The sequence below is a fragment of the Vicia villosa genome, linkage group LG5, assembly GCF_029867415.1.
Source record: "Vicia villosa cultivar HV-30 ecotype Madison, WI linkage group LG5, Vvil1.0, whole genome shotgun sequence".
NCBI classification, from domain to species: domain Eukaryota; kingdom Viridiplantae; phylum Streptophyta; class Magnoliopsida; order Fabales; family Fabaceae; genus Vicia; species Vicia villosa.
Genome location: NC_081184.1, coordinates 117,263,015 through 117,283,329, shown reverse-complemented (window position 1 = coordinate 117,283,329; position 20,315 = coordinate 117,263,015). Strand labels below are relative to the sequence as shown.

General features: G+C 33.9%; 2 protein-coding genes across 3 annotated transcripts; one reads left to right on the top strand and one right to left on the bottom strand.

Annotated features, from left to right (window-relative positions):
* Positions 1–10,453: 10,453 nt before the first annotated feature.
* Positions 10,454–15,300, top strand: LOC131602150 (probable cellulose synthase A catalytic subunit 9 [UDP-forming]). Of its 2 annotated transcripts, none has more exons than XM_058874165.1 (4): positions 10,454–11,620; positions 11,876–11,958; positions 12,182–12,299; positions 14,110–15,300. In XM_058874165.1, the coding sequence occupies exons 1-4, from the start codon at positions 11,447–11,449 to the stop codon at positions 14,239–14,241; spliced, it is 507 nt and encodes a 168-aa protein (XP_058730148.1). In that variant the 5' UTR covers positions 10,454–11,446; the 3' UTR covers positions 14,242–15,300. The 2 variants fall into 2 exon arrangements, with proteins under 2 accessions (XP_058730148.1, XP_058730149.1); XM_058874166.1 differs by lacking the exon at positions 14,110–15,300 and adding an exon at positions 12,983–14,076.
* Positions 15,301–17,222: 1,922 nt separating this feature from the next.
* Positions 17,223–17,627, bottom strand: LOC131605235 (uncharacterized). Its single transcript, XM_058877615.1, has one exon. It carries the CDS (start codon positions 17,625–17,627, stop codon positions 17,223–17,225), a length of 405 nt encoding a protein of 134 aa, XP_058733598.1.
* Between the last annotated feature and the right edge of the window lie 2,688 nt (positions 17,628–20,315).

The window sequence follows — 20,315 nt, the reverse complement described above, 5'->3', positions numbered from 1 at the left end:
TAACCACTGACTGAGGGGGAGAAATTATTTGTCTAGTGTGTTGCTGCTGTTGTGGGGGAGATCCTTTACAGGTTGAAAAAAAGCTGGATTAGCATGTGTGCAGAGATTTCAGACATAATGTTTGGACATCTTACTGACTGGTTAGAAAAGTACATCTCTCAACTAGTGTGTGTGCAGATTCCACTGAACAACTAACATGTGATTGCATGTTTTTTCTGTTGCATCTCTGATTGTGGAATTTTTGTTGTTTGTATTCTCTACAGGGCTCATAATTGTTTGGGTGTTTGATTTATTTTCAGACACTGGTTTGATAAGTTGTTTTAGCCAAAATAAGCCAAATGGGGATATTGTTAATTCTATGATTTTTGGTTGGCATTATGTTTGGTAAAACTAACTTATGTGCAGATGTTGAAGAAGATGTTATATCTTCAACTAATAATAAATGTCGAACAAAGATGTCTTATTATTGATCACTCGACATCGCGTCCAAGACAGCTGGCTGGGCTTTTTGGATATGTTCATTACAATTGCAGAAGATTCAAGGATTATTATGCAATCCTATGTGGCGCTGAATTTGAGGATAAATGATTTTATTTGTTTTTAACATATTTGATTGGATTCTAAATTTAGAGAAGACTTAGGAAACTTATATTTGAAGCCCTATCTTCATGGAGAAGATTATGGAAGATTTTCTGGAGTGTCCTACAGTGATTTGAAGCCCAAATCCAGTCCAGAAGATTGTTATAAATAGCAAGCATCAAATATATTATTTTGTGGAACTTACATTATATTTTGTTCACTCTTGTCTATTGTGAACCACTCTAATATCACATTGATAGAAGAGTTTGGTGTTTACATCGAGTTGTAAGTTATGTGTTCATTCATAAGCTTTTAAGCATTGGGTGACTGTGTTTTAGAAGTCTGTCTTCTAATATTTGTAATTGTATTGAGGGGGATTTGAGGAGAGCCTCATACCTAGGCGAGTCTTAGGTAGAAGTTAGCCCGGGTAGTGATTAAATGAGAGGTCGGTAAACCGAAGGTTGTTTGCATATTACTTTAAATTGATACTATTATAGTGGACTTATCCGTGACTTGGTAGCCCTCAAAGTAGGTATTATTGATACCGAACTGGGTGAATAATTACTTGTGTTCTTTAAAGTTTTTACACTTTTATACCTTGTCTTTGTGTGTGTTTGGAAAATGATGTCTCGACATCCTTAATCTGAACGCCAGAATTTCACAAAATAACTTTCTCACAAAAGCACTTCGACTAAAATATTAGTGGGAGAAATTAAAAGAAAAGGTTTAGAGAGAGTGAGAGTGTTAAAACACAGTTCTAGATGATTTAAAATGAGGGAAATGAACCTTTATTTATAGGCTAGAGGTTGGTTCAAAAAGGAATTTGAAATAATTTCTTTTAGGACATTTTAATCGACTAACACCTAATGCCAATCGATTAGATATTCAAAATATAATTGATCTTATGTTCAAAATAGGAAAGAGAAGATAGCCAGTCGTTGCACATCATTAAGGTGTCGTCCGAATCGCTTGGAACTCAATTTTGATAAGAGCTAATTGATTAAGTTAATGTCCTAATCGATTAGAAAAGTTAAAACTTTGTCCACAACTATTTTTACAACTACCAATTCATCTGGCACAACTTCAAGATATTTTATAAAACATTTTCTTGTGATAATGCAATTTGAAAAGATGTTTCCAGTGTGTGATTTCTTTAGCCATGTGCTTTTACGTGAACACCTTTATGTTTTACAAAGTGTTCACTGTTGAAGCGGTATAGCGGCAAGCAACAAAAGATTTGGAAATATTTATCCGGGAATTATCGTGTCCACAGAGATTGGTGATACCGAACTGCCGTTCGACGGATTCTTAGCTCTTGAGTTTGGGTTAAATGGGTTTAAAGTAAACAGGAAAAATATAACATATGAACATAAAATAAATTCATTCTTGATAGAGAATAGATTATCTGGTTTGAATCTAAACTACTCCTCACAAACTTAGATTTATCACTCCGCCATACTCAATCTACAATACTCATCAGAATCACCACATATCCCTCACATTAATGTCCATTTCTGCAACATCGACGGAAATTCAACTATATTGCTCTTTCGACGATGTCTCAACCGATCAAACAACACAGAGACATTAAACTCAGATATTATGTGGATGTTAACCCTAATCCTATGTCTAGAATCAAAAGCTAACAGATATCCCCCTAATCAAGATTTGTGATGTCTATGTCTACAACAACACAAATCCAAAACATTTAAGCAAAAAGATCAAGGAAACACCGATTAAGATTTGTAAAGCAAATATATTATACAACTAGTACAAAGAGTAACAAACATCCATGTGTTTAGAGTAAACTTACAAACAAACCCAACAAAAGTGGTTACAAAGAGAAGAGGAGGAGAAAAAAACCAAATCTTTCGCGGTGTCAATCACGATCAATCGAGCTCCCGACCAAGAATCTTCCGATTACAAGCCACAAATGTTGTTTTCTAACCTCTCCCTACTCAAAAATGGTTGTGATGACTTTGGGAACAAATACCCCAAAGCATAACCCTAAAAAATGTGATTTTTCCCTATTTAATGACTTTCCAAACCGCCCAGACCGCGCTTAGCGCGGTCAAGCCCGCTTAGCGCGCTCAACAGAACAACAAATCTTGTTTTGGTCATATCTTGAGAACCGTAACTCCGATTTGCGCCCGGTTCGAAGCGTTGGAAAGCTTATTCCATGATCTATCTAACAATGAACAAATTGCAACCAAATTGATGATTTATTATTCTTTGGTTTTGAGCTTTATTCGCCGAATGAATTGATTCCGCCGCTCAAAATCGCGCGTTTGAAGCCGTGTCTTCGCCACGTTATTGCTCATGCTCCAAATACGCCTCAATACCTACAAAATGAATAGAAAACTATCAAAAAGTATAAAAGTATATGAAAATACATCTATTCACAAAGTATACGTTTTTATACACAAAACGGGGTATTATTCGAACGGTATTAACAAAAAGTATCGATAAGTGCCACTATTTACAAAAACAAAATAACTACATTTTGGCACTTAACAACTCTCCCCAACTTGAATTTGTTTGTCCTCAAACAAGGTCAAACACTCAAAGAATCAAAAGTGAAAATCCAAAGAATCAAGAATCAACACAGTTTAGAAAACGAAACAATTGCACAGTTCAAACCAAAAACTTACAAATCAAAGTAAATACTTACCACAATCCTACAACGACACATGAAAATGAAACCAATCCTAAGTACAATAATCATACAAAACATTCTAAACAAAAACAAGCTCAATAATGAATCACGCCTAGCAAAAATTCATCGGTAGATGAAAAACACCGAAAGGTGAGGACTTTGACACACACCCGACAAACTTGCAAACAATAGACAAAATTATGCATTCATCCAAAAAAATAGTATTGAAAATGCAACGGCACGAATCACAAGGGCTTTCAAGGTTGTAATGTGGCTTGGTTAACAAACAAGTGATAATTCCTAAAGCTAATCGAAACAAAAATTTGCCTAAACCTAAGGGAGTAATTACTTCCACAAAGTTTCAAACAATACAATTCCAATCCAACTTTCTTCTTCATCACACGTTTCACACCAAACACAATACTTATTAGCACACTCTTATTCCAAACTCATTTTGTTCTTTTCTTTTTCAAACTTTTTCTCTTTTGTCTTTCTTTTTCTTTTCTTTCTTTTTCATATTTTTTTCTTTTTCTTTTCTTTTTCTTTTCATAACCTCATACCACCCACATCATAAAGAGGCAATCATCCTCTCCCTAACTTGAATCCAACCATAACATAAAGTGAATACTCCCTACTTTCTACGACAAGGTAAAAATCCAACTAAACATCATAGATGAGGGTTCAAGAAAAACGATAATCAAAATCCATCAAAAAGGTGAACTATGTCTCAAGTTCAAAAACAAAATGGACAATGACAAAAAGGTGTAAAGGGGTTACAAATGGTCACACTCTCACAAGGTGAATTGACATTTGGCTATGGTAGTTGTGCTCAAAATCAAACAAGTGCCTTGATCACTTTCGCGCATTCACAAATTCAATACAAACGAAAGATTAAACATAATAATATCCAGTTAAAACAAGAAATGTCGGTCACTCGCATATATACACAATGGAAAGCCACCTCACATTTATGGTAAAAAGGGAAAACTACTGTGATTCAAGTCATGAGCAAGTTATGCAAAAAGAATGAATAATATGAAAATTGTACAAATGAAAAGTCTCATAAACATGCTATGCTATAGAAAGCGATAAACGAGTACCTTGCTATGTACAAATTCGAACAATCATTACCGCACAATTGGCATGTTGAATCAATCAAAATTGGAGAATTACCAAATGCGATTCCAAGTAATCGAGCCAAAATTTGAGTCTAAACAACAACAAAAGAATTAAAATTATAACTATAAAATACAAAACTATAAAGCCTTGGTATAAGTGGGAAAAAGGCGAGTCAAATGAATCATTAAAAAGAATTCATTAGCCAAAAGCTACAGACCGCGCTAAGCGCGCTCTAGCACGCTAAGCGCGCTACACCAGAAAGACAAAAACTAGTGCAACAAAACAGAAATTCTAGTGTGCCTCCACTTAACACATTTACATCTCATTTACAGAAAAATAAAACCGTTGGGGTGCCTCCCAACAAGCGCTCGTTTTACGTCGTTAGCTCGACGCCTTTTATTGTTTCGCGAATGGTAAGAAACTTCCTCGCGGTACGCCAATGCTTTCGCCTCAAACGCAACCTAAAGGAAACGTCCTGCCCAAACACTTAACAAACGAATCAAAAGCAAAAGTATATACAAGTATGTGTAAAAACACAAATATACATAAAACACAATATTTACAAAATCCTTAATTGGCTAAACAAATTGAAAAGTGAAGATTTAGAATTTACGAACTATCCGAGTTCAATTTGTTTAGCCAACTTCACCTTGCTAAATATCAAAAGTAAAGAGGAACAAAATCAAACACACAAACATGTACAAGTATGAAAATATGAACATGTATCAATATAAGAAAATATATAAGTATGAGAATATGCACAAAATATACGATATTCACAAAACTCAAAAACAAAGAAACTATCGCAATGCGAATTCAATAAAAACACCAATCCCCGGCAACGGCGCCATTTTGTTGAAGCGGTATAGCGGCAAGCAACAAAAGATTTGGAAATATTTATCCGAAAATTATCGTGTCCACAGAGATTGGTGATACCGAACTGCCGTTCGACGGATTCTTAGCTCTTGAGTTTGGGTTAAATGGGTTTAAAGTAAACAGGAAAAATATAACATATGAACATAAAATAAATTCATTCTTGATAGAGAATAGATTATCTGGTTTGAATCTAAACTACTCCTCACAAACTTAGATTTATCACTCCGCCATACTCAATCTACAATACTCATCAGAATCACCACATATCCCTCACATTAATGTCCATTTCTGCAACATCGACGGAAATTCAACTATATTGCTCTTTCGACGATGTCTCAACCGATCAAACAACACAGAGACATTAAACTCAGATATTATGTGGATGTTAACCCTAATCCTATGTCTAGAATCAAAAGCTAACAGATATCCTCCTAATCAAGATTTGTGATGTCTATGTCTACAACAACACAAATCCAAAACATTTAAGCAAAAAGATCAAGGAAACACCGATTAAGATTTGTAAAGCAAATATATTATACAACTAGTACAAAGAGTAACAAACATCCATGTGTTTAGAGTAAACTTACAAACAAACCCAACAAAAGTGGTTACAAAGAGAAGAGGAGGAGAAAAAAACCAAATCTTTCGCGGTGTCAATCACGATCAATCGAGCTCCCGACCAAGAATCTTCCGATTACAAGCCACAAATGTTGTTTTCTAACCTCTCCCTACTCAAAAATGGTTGTGATGACTTTGGGAACAAATACCCCAAAGCATAACCCTAAAAAATGTGATTTTTCCCTATTTAATGACTTTCCAAACCGCCCAGACCGCGCTTAGCGCGGTCAAGCCCGCTTAGCGCGCTCAACAGAACAACAAATCTTGTTTTGGTCATATCTTGAGAACCGTAACTCCGATTTGCGCCCGGTTCGAAGCGTTGGAAAGCTTATTCCATGATCTATCTAACAATGAACAAATTGCAACCAAATTGATGATTTATTATTCTTTGGTTTTGAGCTTTATTCGCCGAATGAATTGATTCCGCCGCTCAAAATCGCGCGTTTGAAGCCGTGTCTTCGCCACGTTATTGCTCATGCTCCAAATACGCCTCAATACCTACAAAATGAATAGAAAACTATCAAAAAGTATAAAAGTATATAAAAATACATCTATTCACAAAGTATACGTTTTTATACACAAAACGGGGTATTATTCGAACGGTATTAACAAAAAGTATCGATAAGTGCCACTATTTACAAACACAAAATAACTACATTTTGGCACTTAACATTCACTCATACTAATTAAGGTAGAGCTTTCTTGCACTTCAATACTTTATCACATACTTCCTTTTGTAGACACTTTCTTGAGTTTCCTTGAGATGAGACTTTAGTTACCTTCCATTTGGTTGCCATCATCTGATAGTTAAGTCCATCAAACCCTAATACTTAGGTTTTCATCTTTATCCGATTAATCACTTATGCTTGACTTTGTCAGTAGACATTATATGTTACCATCAAAAGTTAATGTCATTGTTAAAAGCATATCACCTACAAGACAACGTTCCACATTTCCCCCTTTTTGGTGATGACAATACATCTCTCAAGGGAGGTGGTAAAAGAAAAATAACACACATCTTCATGAGGGAGACATATCATCTCTTTAAATTCTTATATTGAAAGGTTTATCATATGCTTTTTTACTTTGATTTGAAATATTCTATAAATGAGATGAAGATTTGAGAAGAACATGTTTACTAGGGATGAATATACTCTTTTTCAGGGCATCCAGAGAAAGGTGGATAGGTTGAATTCTTCAAAAGTTTTGAAGAACTTGCATTCTTTGAAGTCTTACGGGTCTAGGGTGTGAATTCTTAGAAGGGATCAGTTAACTCTTATTTTAACGAGATCGACCTTAGCAGGTCTGTTGGTAGGATCCATTTCTTAATGTAGGTCATGATCAACAAGATCCATAAAGGTTCTAACGTCCTTGTCGTTACAACAACCACATATATTGATGTGGAGAACATGTGTCTCTCAAGTGTTTCTTAAAGCAACACACCATTTTGAAATGACAAAAATATAATTGTTATTAAGAATGGAACACATCACCGGAGCCACTTTTCTTTTTCGTTGAGAGGTGTAATCGAAGAGAAATCTTATCTTATTTTTATTTATAAAAAATAATGTTTAATTTTATATGTTTCACTTCCGCCTAATATTCAGCCAAATAAAACCTTATTATAAAATCTATTATTTATTGCTAGTGACATTGCAATTTATAATAAAAAAAGTTCTATTTTTATATTTTTCTTTAAAAACTTCTATCTATCTATATGAAGAGAATTTAACCTCTCATGTGATCGTAATTTCATAATCTATCGGTAAAAGTTGTAATTAGAATTAGATTATATACTAGGGAAAAAGTAATGTTTAGTTTTAATGTTCATGGAAAGATACATATAATAAAATTTTTAAACAAAATCACATAGGTTTGCTGATACAATGTTTGAAGAGACAACATACTACTCTTAAAACTTTGAAATGGCAAAAGGAAATTTGGACCTTTTAGGTTATATAATTTGACACAAATTATAAGCTATAATAACCATCGTTAAGCCATTTTGTCAAAAAAGTAAAAGTTAAAACCCTCGATAAGCCATTTCATACTAGTAAATAGTAATACTATTATATACACTAATATTCTATAAGAGCAAGACAATATATAAGTAGTGCAAAAAAAACTTACACAGTTATTTAATCAAATTTCATTGCATGAATATTAGATGAGATATTTTAAACAATAATAAAATAAGGCACCATCATTGTAAATTACTCAAAATTTTAAATTAAATTATTCTACAATTTATTTGAATGATTGGTGTAAAAAATTGTGTACATGGATAGAAAGTACTTCAACTAATGTTCTAATTAGAGTTTCAAAAAGAAAATTTGAAAGAAAAAACAGAACTAAATTTAAATATTCAATTATTTTTAATTGAATATATAAAATATTAAATTATTAATTTAAAACTAAAAAGTATATAGATACCCTAAATCAATGGAATAATTCTTGTGTTACCGCAATCATAAATTTAAATTATTTTGACACTATTTAATTATTTCAATAATAATAATAAATAAATATTTTTTATCCTCCTTTTTAATTTTGTGTGGATGTGTTTAAATTTAATTAGTGTTACTTAATGATAAATCTTTTAAAAACACCAAATTCTAATAATAAATAAAATATGTTTTCTTATCAGATTTTCTGATAAAAGTGTTTTTTTTCTGATAAAAGTATATTGATATCCTAATTTATTGGAAGAATTCTTGTGTTACCACAATCATAAATTTAATTTGTTTAGACACTATTTAATTATTTCAATAATAATAAAAAATAATTACTTTTTATCCTTCTTTTTTTTATTTGGTTTGGATGAGTTTAAATATATATTTTTTTATTTATCATCATTGGTATAATCCGATCCGGAGGTCAGAGTCCTCTTTATCAAATTCATCGCCAATTACCACAGAACGAAAAACAATTGGTGACGTGTTTAAATTTAATTAGTGTTACTTAATGATAAATCTTTTGAAAACACCAAATTCTAATAATAAATAAAATATGTTCTTATCAGATTTTCTGATAAAACTTAATATTTTCTTCTATAATCCAAGAGTCAACCAAAAATTTCAAACCATTTGTAACTGTGAGCACACAATATTATTTCTCCAATTTTTCTTTAAATTAATGTGATAGGAGAATCTTCCTTAGAAAACGATGGAATGAAAATTCCACATGATGCAATGTACGTATGAGTGGCACAGAAAATAAAACTAGATCCTGCCATATCTTATCAATGCAAACTTCAATACTTTTTTATTACTAGAAAATGCAAACTGCATCTTGGATTTTATTTACGGAGAATAAAGATTGCCCATAACCAAAAAAAATGTAATAACTTTTTCTGTAAAAAAGGCTATGGGTGATATAACAAAACATATAAAAATCTGAGAAAATAAAAATAATTAGTTAAGTTAGGAAGAGTGACAAATAGGAGTATGGGAGAGATTTCGAATATTTAGGGATTTGTAGTGTTTATTAGATGAATAGTGCCATCAAATTATTTTCAATACTATTTTTATGGGTCTCACACTACTAGAAATACTCGATTTACCTGCGGAATTTCCTGCGGAAAATATTCCGCAGGTATTCCTGCGAATTTTCCTGGGACTTTATTAAATAAAATAATTTTTCCTGCGGATAGAGAATTGGCAGAAAATTCCACAGAAATACCTGCAGATTTTGCTGCGGAAAATATATTTCAAACAAAATAACTAATTAAAATACAAAATCCGCAGGTAACTTCGCAGGAAAGTTTCCTGCGGATTTTGCTGCGAATATATATTTTTAGTAAAATCAAAATGTAATACAAAAACCGCAGGTAATTCCACAGGAAAGTTTCCTGCGGATTTTGCTGCAAATGTATTATATTTAGATGTTTTCTTAAAGTAATAGTATTTTTTGTTAAAATTTATAAAAAAACTAATCATTATTTTTTCTATTTTATTTATTATTTGAGTTTAATAGATATTATATATGTTTCATTATATTTTTTAAATATAATAAATCACACTATTTCTTTTGTAATTTGTAGAGAAAATAAAAGGGTGTATATTCAATATTGGCTGAATTCTATTTTCGCACGCATCGGAAAAAGGATTAAAATTGAATTGAAATTTATGATGAATCTTCATATTTCGGAAAGTATTAATATGACTATTTTAACCCAACAATTTAATTTTTGCTTTTAATTCACTTTAGTATTATTAGCATAAATAGGCACATAGAATATTGTTCATTATTAATTAATTGATTTTATAAACAATAGTATAATTTATAAATAATAATATTATAATAAACAAGTAGACTATATAATAGATGTTTTTTTAAGAGACTATACAATCGATGTTATAAATATAATACTTTATGTAATTTGTTGTATAGTGATTTATTATAAGAATTGTTAATTCATTGACATATAATTAAATTCTATAATTTATTAAAAAAAATGCATTTGATTATTTCTATACTTAAAACATAACCAAAAAAAAATGCACTTGATTATTAACAACCAAAAAAACAATGATGTTGGCAGTTTACATTAAAAATAAAACAAAATAATCAACAAAGAAAAAGGAAAGAATAAAACTACATGGAGTATCGTAGCTTTCATGTAACGTGAAAATGCATTCTTCCCATAAGCACTTATGAGAAGTGCTTTTTCATTCTAAAAAAACACTTATTTTCAAAAGCCATTCTCTCTACTCTCCTTCATCATGAAACAATGCTAACAAATAATCAATCAATTGATTCACTCTCAAAGAAGGAGAAGGAATTACCGGCGAAATATATTATGACGAGGTGACGAGATTCCGGCAGGGGACGTTTCCGGCGGCACGTTCGGTTTGTGGAGGCGGGGAAATCGAGATTGAGAGGTGCAGCGGAGCTTTGAGGTAACCGTGGAGGTGCGCGGTGGAGTTCCAAGGTTGTTCTCGCGTTTCCGTCAACAAATCTAGTGAGGCAAGTATTCACGCGTTTTTGAATTCCTTTCTTCTTTTCTGTTCAATTCTTGGTTTCTTAATCGTAGTTGTGTTATCATTGATGATTGTTGCTCAGTTCTTGCTATCGAAAGCTTTCAAAGTGAAGAGTTTTTTATCTTACACACAAGGTGTTTGATGAAAAGTCTCAACCAAGCTCTTAGTCTTTTCATGTATTAGTATAAAATAAACTGCTTGGTTTACTTAATTGGTTTGTTTATTTGGTTGTATGTTTTGAATGACATCAATTTGTTCTCAGTAGCTGTTATGAAAATCTTAGGATCAAATTAGGGGCTTATGTTTATTTTGTTGACTTAAATTTGTGTTGGTTTTATATTGATTTTGCACTTAAATTATTTGAATGATTGTTGTCTAATTTGAGATTATGGAATGTGGTTTTAAACTGAAAACGGCATCCGTTGAGTCAAATGTTCACGGTGATCTAGCATTGACTCAAGGACTCTACTACTAATAATCATCTCTAATTAATCGCTTATTGCATAATCGATTTGTTATATAATGTTTGGGGGTGTTGTAAGTGTAACTATCAATTCTTTCTGTTGACTACCCAGTGGATAAGGTCTCTTGTTATGTCTCTGATGATGGTGCTGCTATGTTGACATTTGAGGCTCTTGCTGAGACATCAGAATTTGCTAGGAAATGGGTTCCTTTCAGTACGAAATATGCAATTGAACCGCGAGCACCTGAGTGGTACTTTTCAAAGAAAATTGACTATTTGAAAGATAAGGTGCAACCATCGTTTGTCAAAGATCGTAGAGCAATGAAGGTAAAACTGATTGAATTGCAAATCAATTATATTTATTCTTCTGTCTTGGCATGCATTTGTGTGTGATACCGTAATCCATGCTTCTTAGAACTTACCAGCATCTTTTAATGGTCATTTCGCTTCACAGAGAGAATATGAAGAATTCAAAATTCGTATCAATGGACTTGTTGCAAAAGCAGAGTAGCTTTTGCATTATGTGCTTTTTGTCTTTGATGAAGGCTCTTATATCTTACCAAAGTTAATTATATTTTGTAGGTTGAATTAACGGCTGCAGAAGTAGAGTCTCTTCGATCAGAACTTGTTGATTTAGAAGAGAAGGAGGCTCAGTTAAAAGCTCAGTGAGTGATCCATAACTTTTGACTGTTGCAACATTTTCTGCCTTACAATATATTACAAGTTATTATTAAATAGTAGTTACTAGTTAGCCTTGGTTTGACACAGGTTGGAAAATATTGACATTCTGACATTTTAATTCAAAAAGTTATTGGAATTATATCAACCAAGGGGCTGTTTAAGTTAATTTTTCAGTTATTGCAAAATTTTAACCTTTTCTGATTGTAGTGTCAGGCAAAAAAATCAGAATGGCAGTGCTTCAAATGGAGGAGCATCAAATGAAAAGAAGTCAATTACCTCTATTGATGATGTTTTGATAGGATTGGTAAAATGGCTTTGTGAGCAGGTGTGTAATACTGAAACTCTTTCCTTTCACTAACCCAAATTCAGTCATTAGCTGATAATCTTGGTATTGTAAATGGTAATATCAATTTGAGATATGCGAAGAAGGTCTTTGCAAGAGAAATATGTTTACCTGGGAAAGAAATATTATGAGCTTGTTAGATCAAATATGTGCTATCTTGTTATATGAATATCAATTATACTTTATAAGAGTCACATTTGATCTACCAAAGGGGGCTGGGTCTTGCAAAAGATGTTTGTCCCCCACTTGTGGCGATCCACAGTGTAGATCCTCATTGGGAGAAGTGTCCATATTTGGTTCATAAGATGAGCTTGTTAGATCAAATATGTGCTATCTTGTTATATGAATATCAATTATACTTTATAAGAGTCACATTTGATCTACCAAAGGGGGCTGGGTCTTGCAAAAGATGTTTGTCCCCCACTTGTGGCGATCCACAGTGTAGATCCTCATTGGGAGAAGTGTCTATGTTGGAGATGAGAGACAGAGATTTATAATCAAGATCAAAATATTCAATCACCCTTTGTTTAAAATACTTTTAGAAGATGTTGAGAATGAATATGGATATAGAAATGATGGTCCTCTATGTCTTCCTTGTCATGTTGATTTCTTCTGTGAGGCACTTGTGGAGATAGAGAGTGATGAGGTTGATATGGGTTTTGTAGGTTGCAATTTTCCAATGAGTCACAAACACAGCTCAGCCTCACAGTATTCTCTGTTGTCTTGTCATTCTAACTTGGGTTCATGTGATGCCAATTACGAGGTTTTGGTATGTGGTTGGAAAAATAACTGCTGTAAATATGTATATGTCACAAGATAGACATTTGTGAAACCTATTTTCTTTCCCTAATTGAGATTATTTTAAAATACTGTTTGATCTAATTTCTTCTTTTAAGGAGAAGAGAAGATAGTAAGTATGTATGGTCCCTATTTTCGAAGACAGTGACAGACACTATTTTAAGAAACATGTATATATGGTCCCTGCTGCACCTTTGATACTGAGAGAAAGAAAAAAACTCAATGGATTCCAAATTTGATGGGCCTACAAATTGAATTCATCAGTTATGAAATTACCTGTTTCTGGTGCATATATATATATATATATATATTTCCTTGATTAAAGTGTCCTATCAAATACTGTTAGAAGATCTATTAGAAATATATTTGGTTTTGGTTGAAATATTAACTACTTAAATAAGGTGGACTAAGTTTTATTCTAAATGTGTTTTTTATTATTTGATAGTTGAATATGTTTATAGATCTTAACCCAAATTCAGTCATTAGCTGATAATCTTGGTATTGTAAATGGTAATATCAATTTGAGATATGCGAAGAAGGTCTTTGCAAGAGAAATATGTTTACCTGGGAAAGAAATATTATGAGCTTGTTAGATCAAATATGTGCTATCTTGTTATATGAATATCAATTATACTTTATAAGAGTCACATTTGATCCACCAAAGGGGGCTAGGTCTTGCAAAAGATGTTTGTCCCCCACTTGTGGCGATCCAGTGTAGATCCTCATTGGGAGAAGTGTCCATATTTGGTTCATAAGATGTTGCTTCACGTGAATGAAAATAAATGCATGTTAAATCCAAAGATGTGAATAAGTATTCTACATGGGTGCCTGCATAATAATAGTATATCTAGCTATGCTTGTATTGCACATGGTAATATATGATTAAATTAAATATGCTTCATGCATCTAGCCAAATACTAACTTCTATTTGAAGAACACTGATGGAATGACACCTGTTTGTCGGGAACTGAATTGATAATCTCCTTTGTAACAGCTTCTTTATGAAACATGTCTCTGCATATGGCTCTTGTCATACTATGAGCCTGCAATTGAATATTTGGCTACTTCAAGGACCCTTCCAAGACTTATTGATGTTGTTAAGAGTTCTACAAAAGAAAAGGTATAGCTGACTTGTCCCATTTATGTTCGCCTCATTTTTTCTTACAAAAATGTTTTTCAGGTTTCTTTTTTCATGGCAACATCATTATTAGTTATAATTTTATGATGGCTGTTGGCTTAAATCCATGAACTTACGTGGTCTAATGAATTTGAAAACCTCAGTATGAGTTATTGATTTTGCAATCATATAATTAGTTATTGTCCTCATATAGAAGTTAAGGATGACTTGGCCGAAGAACTAGTAAGTAAATGTCCAGCTAAAGTCTTTGATATTGAAGATATTAGAAAAGGTAATTTAGTTCTTTTGCTTGATTTCCTAGTGTTATGTTTTCATATCATTCTGTTCTGAACCCTGATGGTTAGAGATTATGCCCAGTGATGTTGCATTAATGTTGTTCATTTGTGTTCTCAAGCTCCTATTTCTTTCTCTTTCTTTCAACTCCACCACCACTTTCTATTCCAGCATCACAAACTTCAAAAACATGAGCTCAATAAAAACCATATAGTGATGTGAAACTGTGAGGCTCAAGCAAGGATGAGGATGAAGTATCTTAATAAATTTGAGATAAAAATAATCTGTGGATTTTCCTGCGGATTTAGCTGCGGATATTTCCTGCGGATTTAGCTGCGGATATTTCCTGCGGATTTTCCTGCCGAAAATATTACCCACGAAGGTTTTAGCTGGGGACGCAAAACCGCAGGAAAATCCGCAGGTAACATGTTTCCTGCGGAAATTTAGCTAAATTCCGCAGGTAAATCCGCAGGAAATTCGAGTATTTCTAGTAGTGTCAATGAATTCAAGTGATGGGGTATCTCAGCAAGTGATATGAGTTTTATTTGACCATCTTCGTATGATTGAAATCTACCATCATATACTTCTAACTTTGTTATTGCAATTCACTCTTTTCAAAAGAAAAAAAAAGTTAGGCAATTCACTAGCAGATAGCATAAAAGTAAATTGATTGTTTGATCACGCTTTTGGGACGACATCCTTATTTATAAAGTGACTGGATTATAATACACTAATTAAGTTGCTATGTTTATTAAGGTGATTTTGATGATCATTAGTAGATAAATGCATATTTGTTAGTGTAACTGATTTTGAGATAGGTGGTGAAATCTATACGAGTTGAATATGGTCTACATAGTTTAAAAATGTAAGAGCACTTTAGTGCTTTTAGATATCAAATCGAAACCACAAAAATTATATTTGGTTCGAATTTGTTTGAGTTATTTTCCAACAGAATCGCGCGATTCAGTTTAGTTTGCGGTTTGTATTAACGAAACTGCATTATGTTATAAAATTTCACTAACCAATATATATTTCTTCAACTCATTAGAGGAATCAACAAGTATTGTGTTATATTTTATCATATTTTTTGTATGATATTTATTTTAATTTACATATCAACAAAAAACAAAATATTATTCATTTATAAAAACTATTTTGACAATATATATTTTATCGTATTATTTGTATGATATTTATTTAAGAATGCAATTTCATGTATATCATTCTTTAGACTTAAGATAAACTTATAAGACGCTATTTTATGTATCAAAATTTAAACTTATTTTTTACAATTATAAACTTTTTTAATGGTAATGTATGAATGATAAAATACAAAATTATATTTTCCTATATATGTGTATGAATGGCTCAATATTTTTTTTGTAAGAAATCGAACCAACCCAAACCGCATAAGTTTGGTTTATTTTTTTAAAAAAAATCAACCGAGCCAAACTGAATTGTACGTTTTTACTCTTGCAGTTCGGATGATTTTTAGTGTCAAAATCGCCCAAACCATATTATAGGCTTTTTTTTATTTGGTCTGACCTTTTTTAAAATCCAGCGTGACCTGAAAGTCTATTTAAAACCATAATTTTCATTAAGGTTTTCAATTAATCCATATTACGTAAGAAGCCTTATAGTCCGACATATATATGCAAGCCGAACTATTTAGTCTTTTTTTCTAATATATATGTATATATAGGACAACCTATTTATCATTTTTTCTAATATATATATATATATATATATATATATATATATATATATATATATATATATATGACAACCTATTTACACTATTTTTAATATATTTGAAAATATAGGTCGGCCTATAAGGTTTCATAGGCTTTTTTAATAGCCTAAGCATAGACTTTTTATTAAATTAGTCTAGCCTAATCTGACGTTATAAAGGCTAGGCTATAGGCCCCTGTAGGCCGGCCTGACCTGTTTACATGAATGACACCGGGAGTGCGATAACACATTATGTTATCCTATATAGGACACCTTAGAATATGGCTCTGAGCCTTATTATTGGACATGCTTTTGTATTATGAGGTATAATTTTTTGACAATTTCTTTATCGACCCCCATGGGGTGAGGGCCCCTGCCAAAAATCTCAAAATACCCTTTTACGTCGGAGCTGCATCTCTGAAAAACACCCATTTTCACATTTTTCATTACTTCGGAGATGCATCTCTGAAAACACCCATTTTCACATTTTTCATTATTTCGGAGATGCATCTCCGAAAACACCCTTTGACCAGTTTCGGAGATTCATCTCCGAAATATGCTCTGAGTTTTTCTTTGTCTTTACAAAATAATGATTAATCCCATATTTTACATTAATCGACCAAATTGCAAAATAGAATCAGATAACACGTAAACTATAATAAATACAACTATATTAATCAATGGTAGTTGTTTAGAAAAGTAAAAAATGTAAAAATATTACAATCCAACAAATGTCATGGATAAAACATAAATAGGTAACTACTACTGAATATGCCTAATCCTAACTCCCTGGGACCTCCTCTACCTCCTATACGCCGCCGCACCGACCGAGTCATTGACCATCCTTTCCAGAATGACAACTGTCTCTGGACCGCCCTGCTCAATGATACCTATGTCCAATGTATCCTGCCCAGGAATGGTCATCCTCAGCCTGCTAGTTCTCTAATATCTCCTCATGTGCTGGCCTAGGTGGATCTCCGGGTCACGTTCCCATCTACACAGTGCCAGCTCTGGGTGGCCACCATACGCTGATACTCCTCAGGCACCAAATGATGTGTCCAATCCTCAAATATAGCATTGGGGCCCACTAGGGTAACGATGTCGGGAGCAGCCTCAAACAGAGACCTCGATATCATCTGCACACGTCTAAACTGCCTCATGCACTGCTCCGGTAGATACCTGACCATGCTGTTGGTCCCACATTCCAACCATCCAGAATATAATGTGATGCAGTCAAATGGGACAACATCACGGTAATCAGTGAATGGCATCCAACGAATGTCATCGTGAACAGTGCGGTCGAGGTACACGCGATATGGGCCCACCTTGTTATTCTCCCTGTAGAGGACGTATCGTGCGTCCTTGGGCATGGTGTCATCGTACACAAGATCAATGTCAAAGCTGTGGATATGGTGGAAGTATGAGATGATCCAGCCCTGAAACACAAATACGATACGATAATATTTCGAAAAAAATATGAACCATAATTAAATGTGAAATAATTAAAAAGAAATGTACCGTTAGGAGTGTGCAAGATCTAGTCAACTGTCTGGTCCTCCAGTTGGAGGCTTCATTCAGCTTCTTGTATAGGTATACCAGAATGACTGCCCCCGCACAGTTCCACTAGTCAACTGTAGTTAGATTGATAAAGTACCGAAGATAATTCATGTCGATGTAGGTTGCACTTTTGACCACAAAGAGTGCAGTGCCTACCAAGAATATGAACCAACACCGCAGAGCACAAGCACGGTGATACTCAGTTAAAAGCCCGTCACCCTCCTGCTCGGACTTCGCTGCCGCCACCAAGTGGTTCTCATAAATCTCTTTCAAGCTGGAGAACCGGATATGCGCCCACTCGTCGCCCTGCACTTATAATCCTTCATGTTTGGGTCCATACCAAAATAGTCCACCATCCACTCTATCGCCTCAACCCTTTGTATCCAGGAATGGTCCAGTAACTGTTGAAAGTATTTGTGGGTAAATATTTTCGGTATATATCGTATCCACAGAGATTGGTTTAATATTACTGTCGTTCTATAGTTGGTTATTTTGAGTGAGAAAAATAGTTGAGTTTGTATGTTTGTTCTCAAATTGCATATAACAGAATAATAATGACTGATAAAAAGCTTAAAGATGAATAACAATGGTGAACGAATATGTTGAGCTTTAGGATTCATCAACCTATTCCTATACAATTTATTAATTAGACCTTAATCGAACAATCATTTGAATTACTATCTTCACTTATCCTCAAATATGATTCCATGTCTGCAAATCAAATTAGATAAACTTTCACCGGTATGAGATTCGATCTCTCCAAATATCAGTATCGATAATAGTAATAAAGAACAATAATTATGAAAACCCAATCACAATTCCATCTCTGCAAATTGAGATTGAATCAATATAGTAACCTAGGGCAAAAGTTAGAATCTTTTCTTTCGATCAAAGACTCCACAATGATTTAAGATAAAAACAAGGTTTCTTATTGATAATAAATTCAAACAATTGTTCATAGGAATTAATCAATGGTATTGTATATTCATAGGCTAACTACTACCTTAAACTCAACAAGAGGAATTTAGCTCTCCATAGACATGAAGAACACACAAGAATCAATGGAGGAATTTATCTTCATCAATGAAATGTCTTCAATTGGTTAAGAATCCACCTTCAATTGTTGTTCTTGGCTTCAGGATCAGATTGCTCTCCTAATTTCGTTCACAAAAAGTATCTCTCCAAGTCCCTTTCTTATGAGGATTAGGGCTTTTATTTATAGCCTTTTTTCCTTTATAACGCAATCACCGCGGCTCGACACGGTTTGGCGCGGCGCGAACCCAAGGCAGAGGGTTTCGCGCGTCTCGCCTCAAATTGGCGCGGCTTGCCACTTGTTTTATCCCAATTCTTTGTGATTCCTCTTCTTCAGAGCGTCTACGCTTGCGTGTTCCTTCGTCTTTGATTCTTAACTTCAATATCTGCGCAAATAACACCCAAAGTGACGCAAGTCGTTCTACAATTAACATCGAACCTCGAAAGTTCAATTCTAACTATAAAATCCTTAAAAATCACAAGATATATTCACTTTTAGCTCAAAAGGTAGTTAATGTAACACATGAAAACACCATTTATTCACTCCTAACAGTAACCTCCCTCTGATCGGCAGGTGGAGCAGACAGGCCACATCGTGTAAGGTGATCGTCAACTCCCCAACAGGAAAGTGGAAAGAAGACGTCTCCTTGTGCCACCGCTCGACAAAAGCCCCCTGCATGCCATGGCTGATAATACTATATCTGGTCATGCACAACCCGCCAAGCCCGCTTGCAGTTACAACGTCATTAAACCATTGAGCCCGTGGTTTAAAGAGATCAAATATTTTCCGCGCATGGTTCACGGATTTTATGATCGTCCGTTCCTGTCACAACAAAAACAAAAACAAAAAAACATTGTTAGTTAGACCGTTAGGAGAAAGTGGAAAAGAACCTAAATAAAAACCTGTTAAATTATAAAGTGTAATTAAAAAAACTACCTCCCTCCCAAACACGTCGAGCGACATGGTCATGGTAGTAAATCAACACAAAATTTTCTATAGGTCCTCCCAGGTAGCCCTCCTCCTCCGCATCATTCTCCCCGTGTTCAGGGTGAACATCGGGTATCTCCTCCTCTTCCTCCTCATCCTCACGTACCACCTCCTCACGAGAGGAAGACGCCCGAGCCATCTGACTCCTTGATCTAGATGAGGAACCTTCAGGCGCCTCATCCATTTGGACAGATACTCGTACTCGACCCTATCCCCGCGTCGATGCTAGATGTGCCACTCGCTTGTGTCGAGCCGATGCGATATGGGTCTCCCTACTCTGTCTAAGTCGTGCCTGGTTTCCTGACATTTTCCTGAAAACATTGAAACCGATAAGACTTGAAACAATTTAGAAATTTTAAAAAAATTCAGTTCAGACTCTATTTCGGAAGTGCATTTCCGAAACTAGTCAGAGAGGTGTTTACGAAAGTGCACTTCTGAAAAAACTTGCGAACTTCATTTTCTGCAGAAACCCATTTCTTGC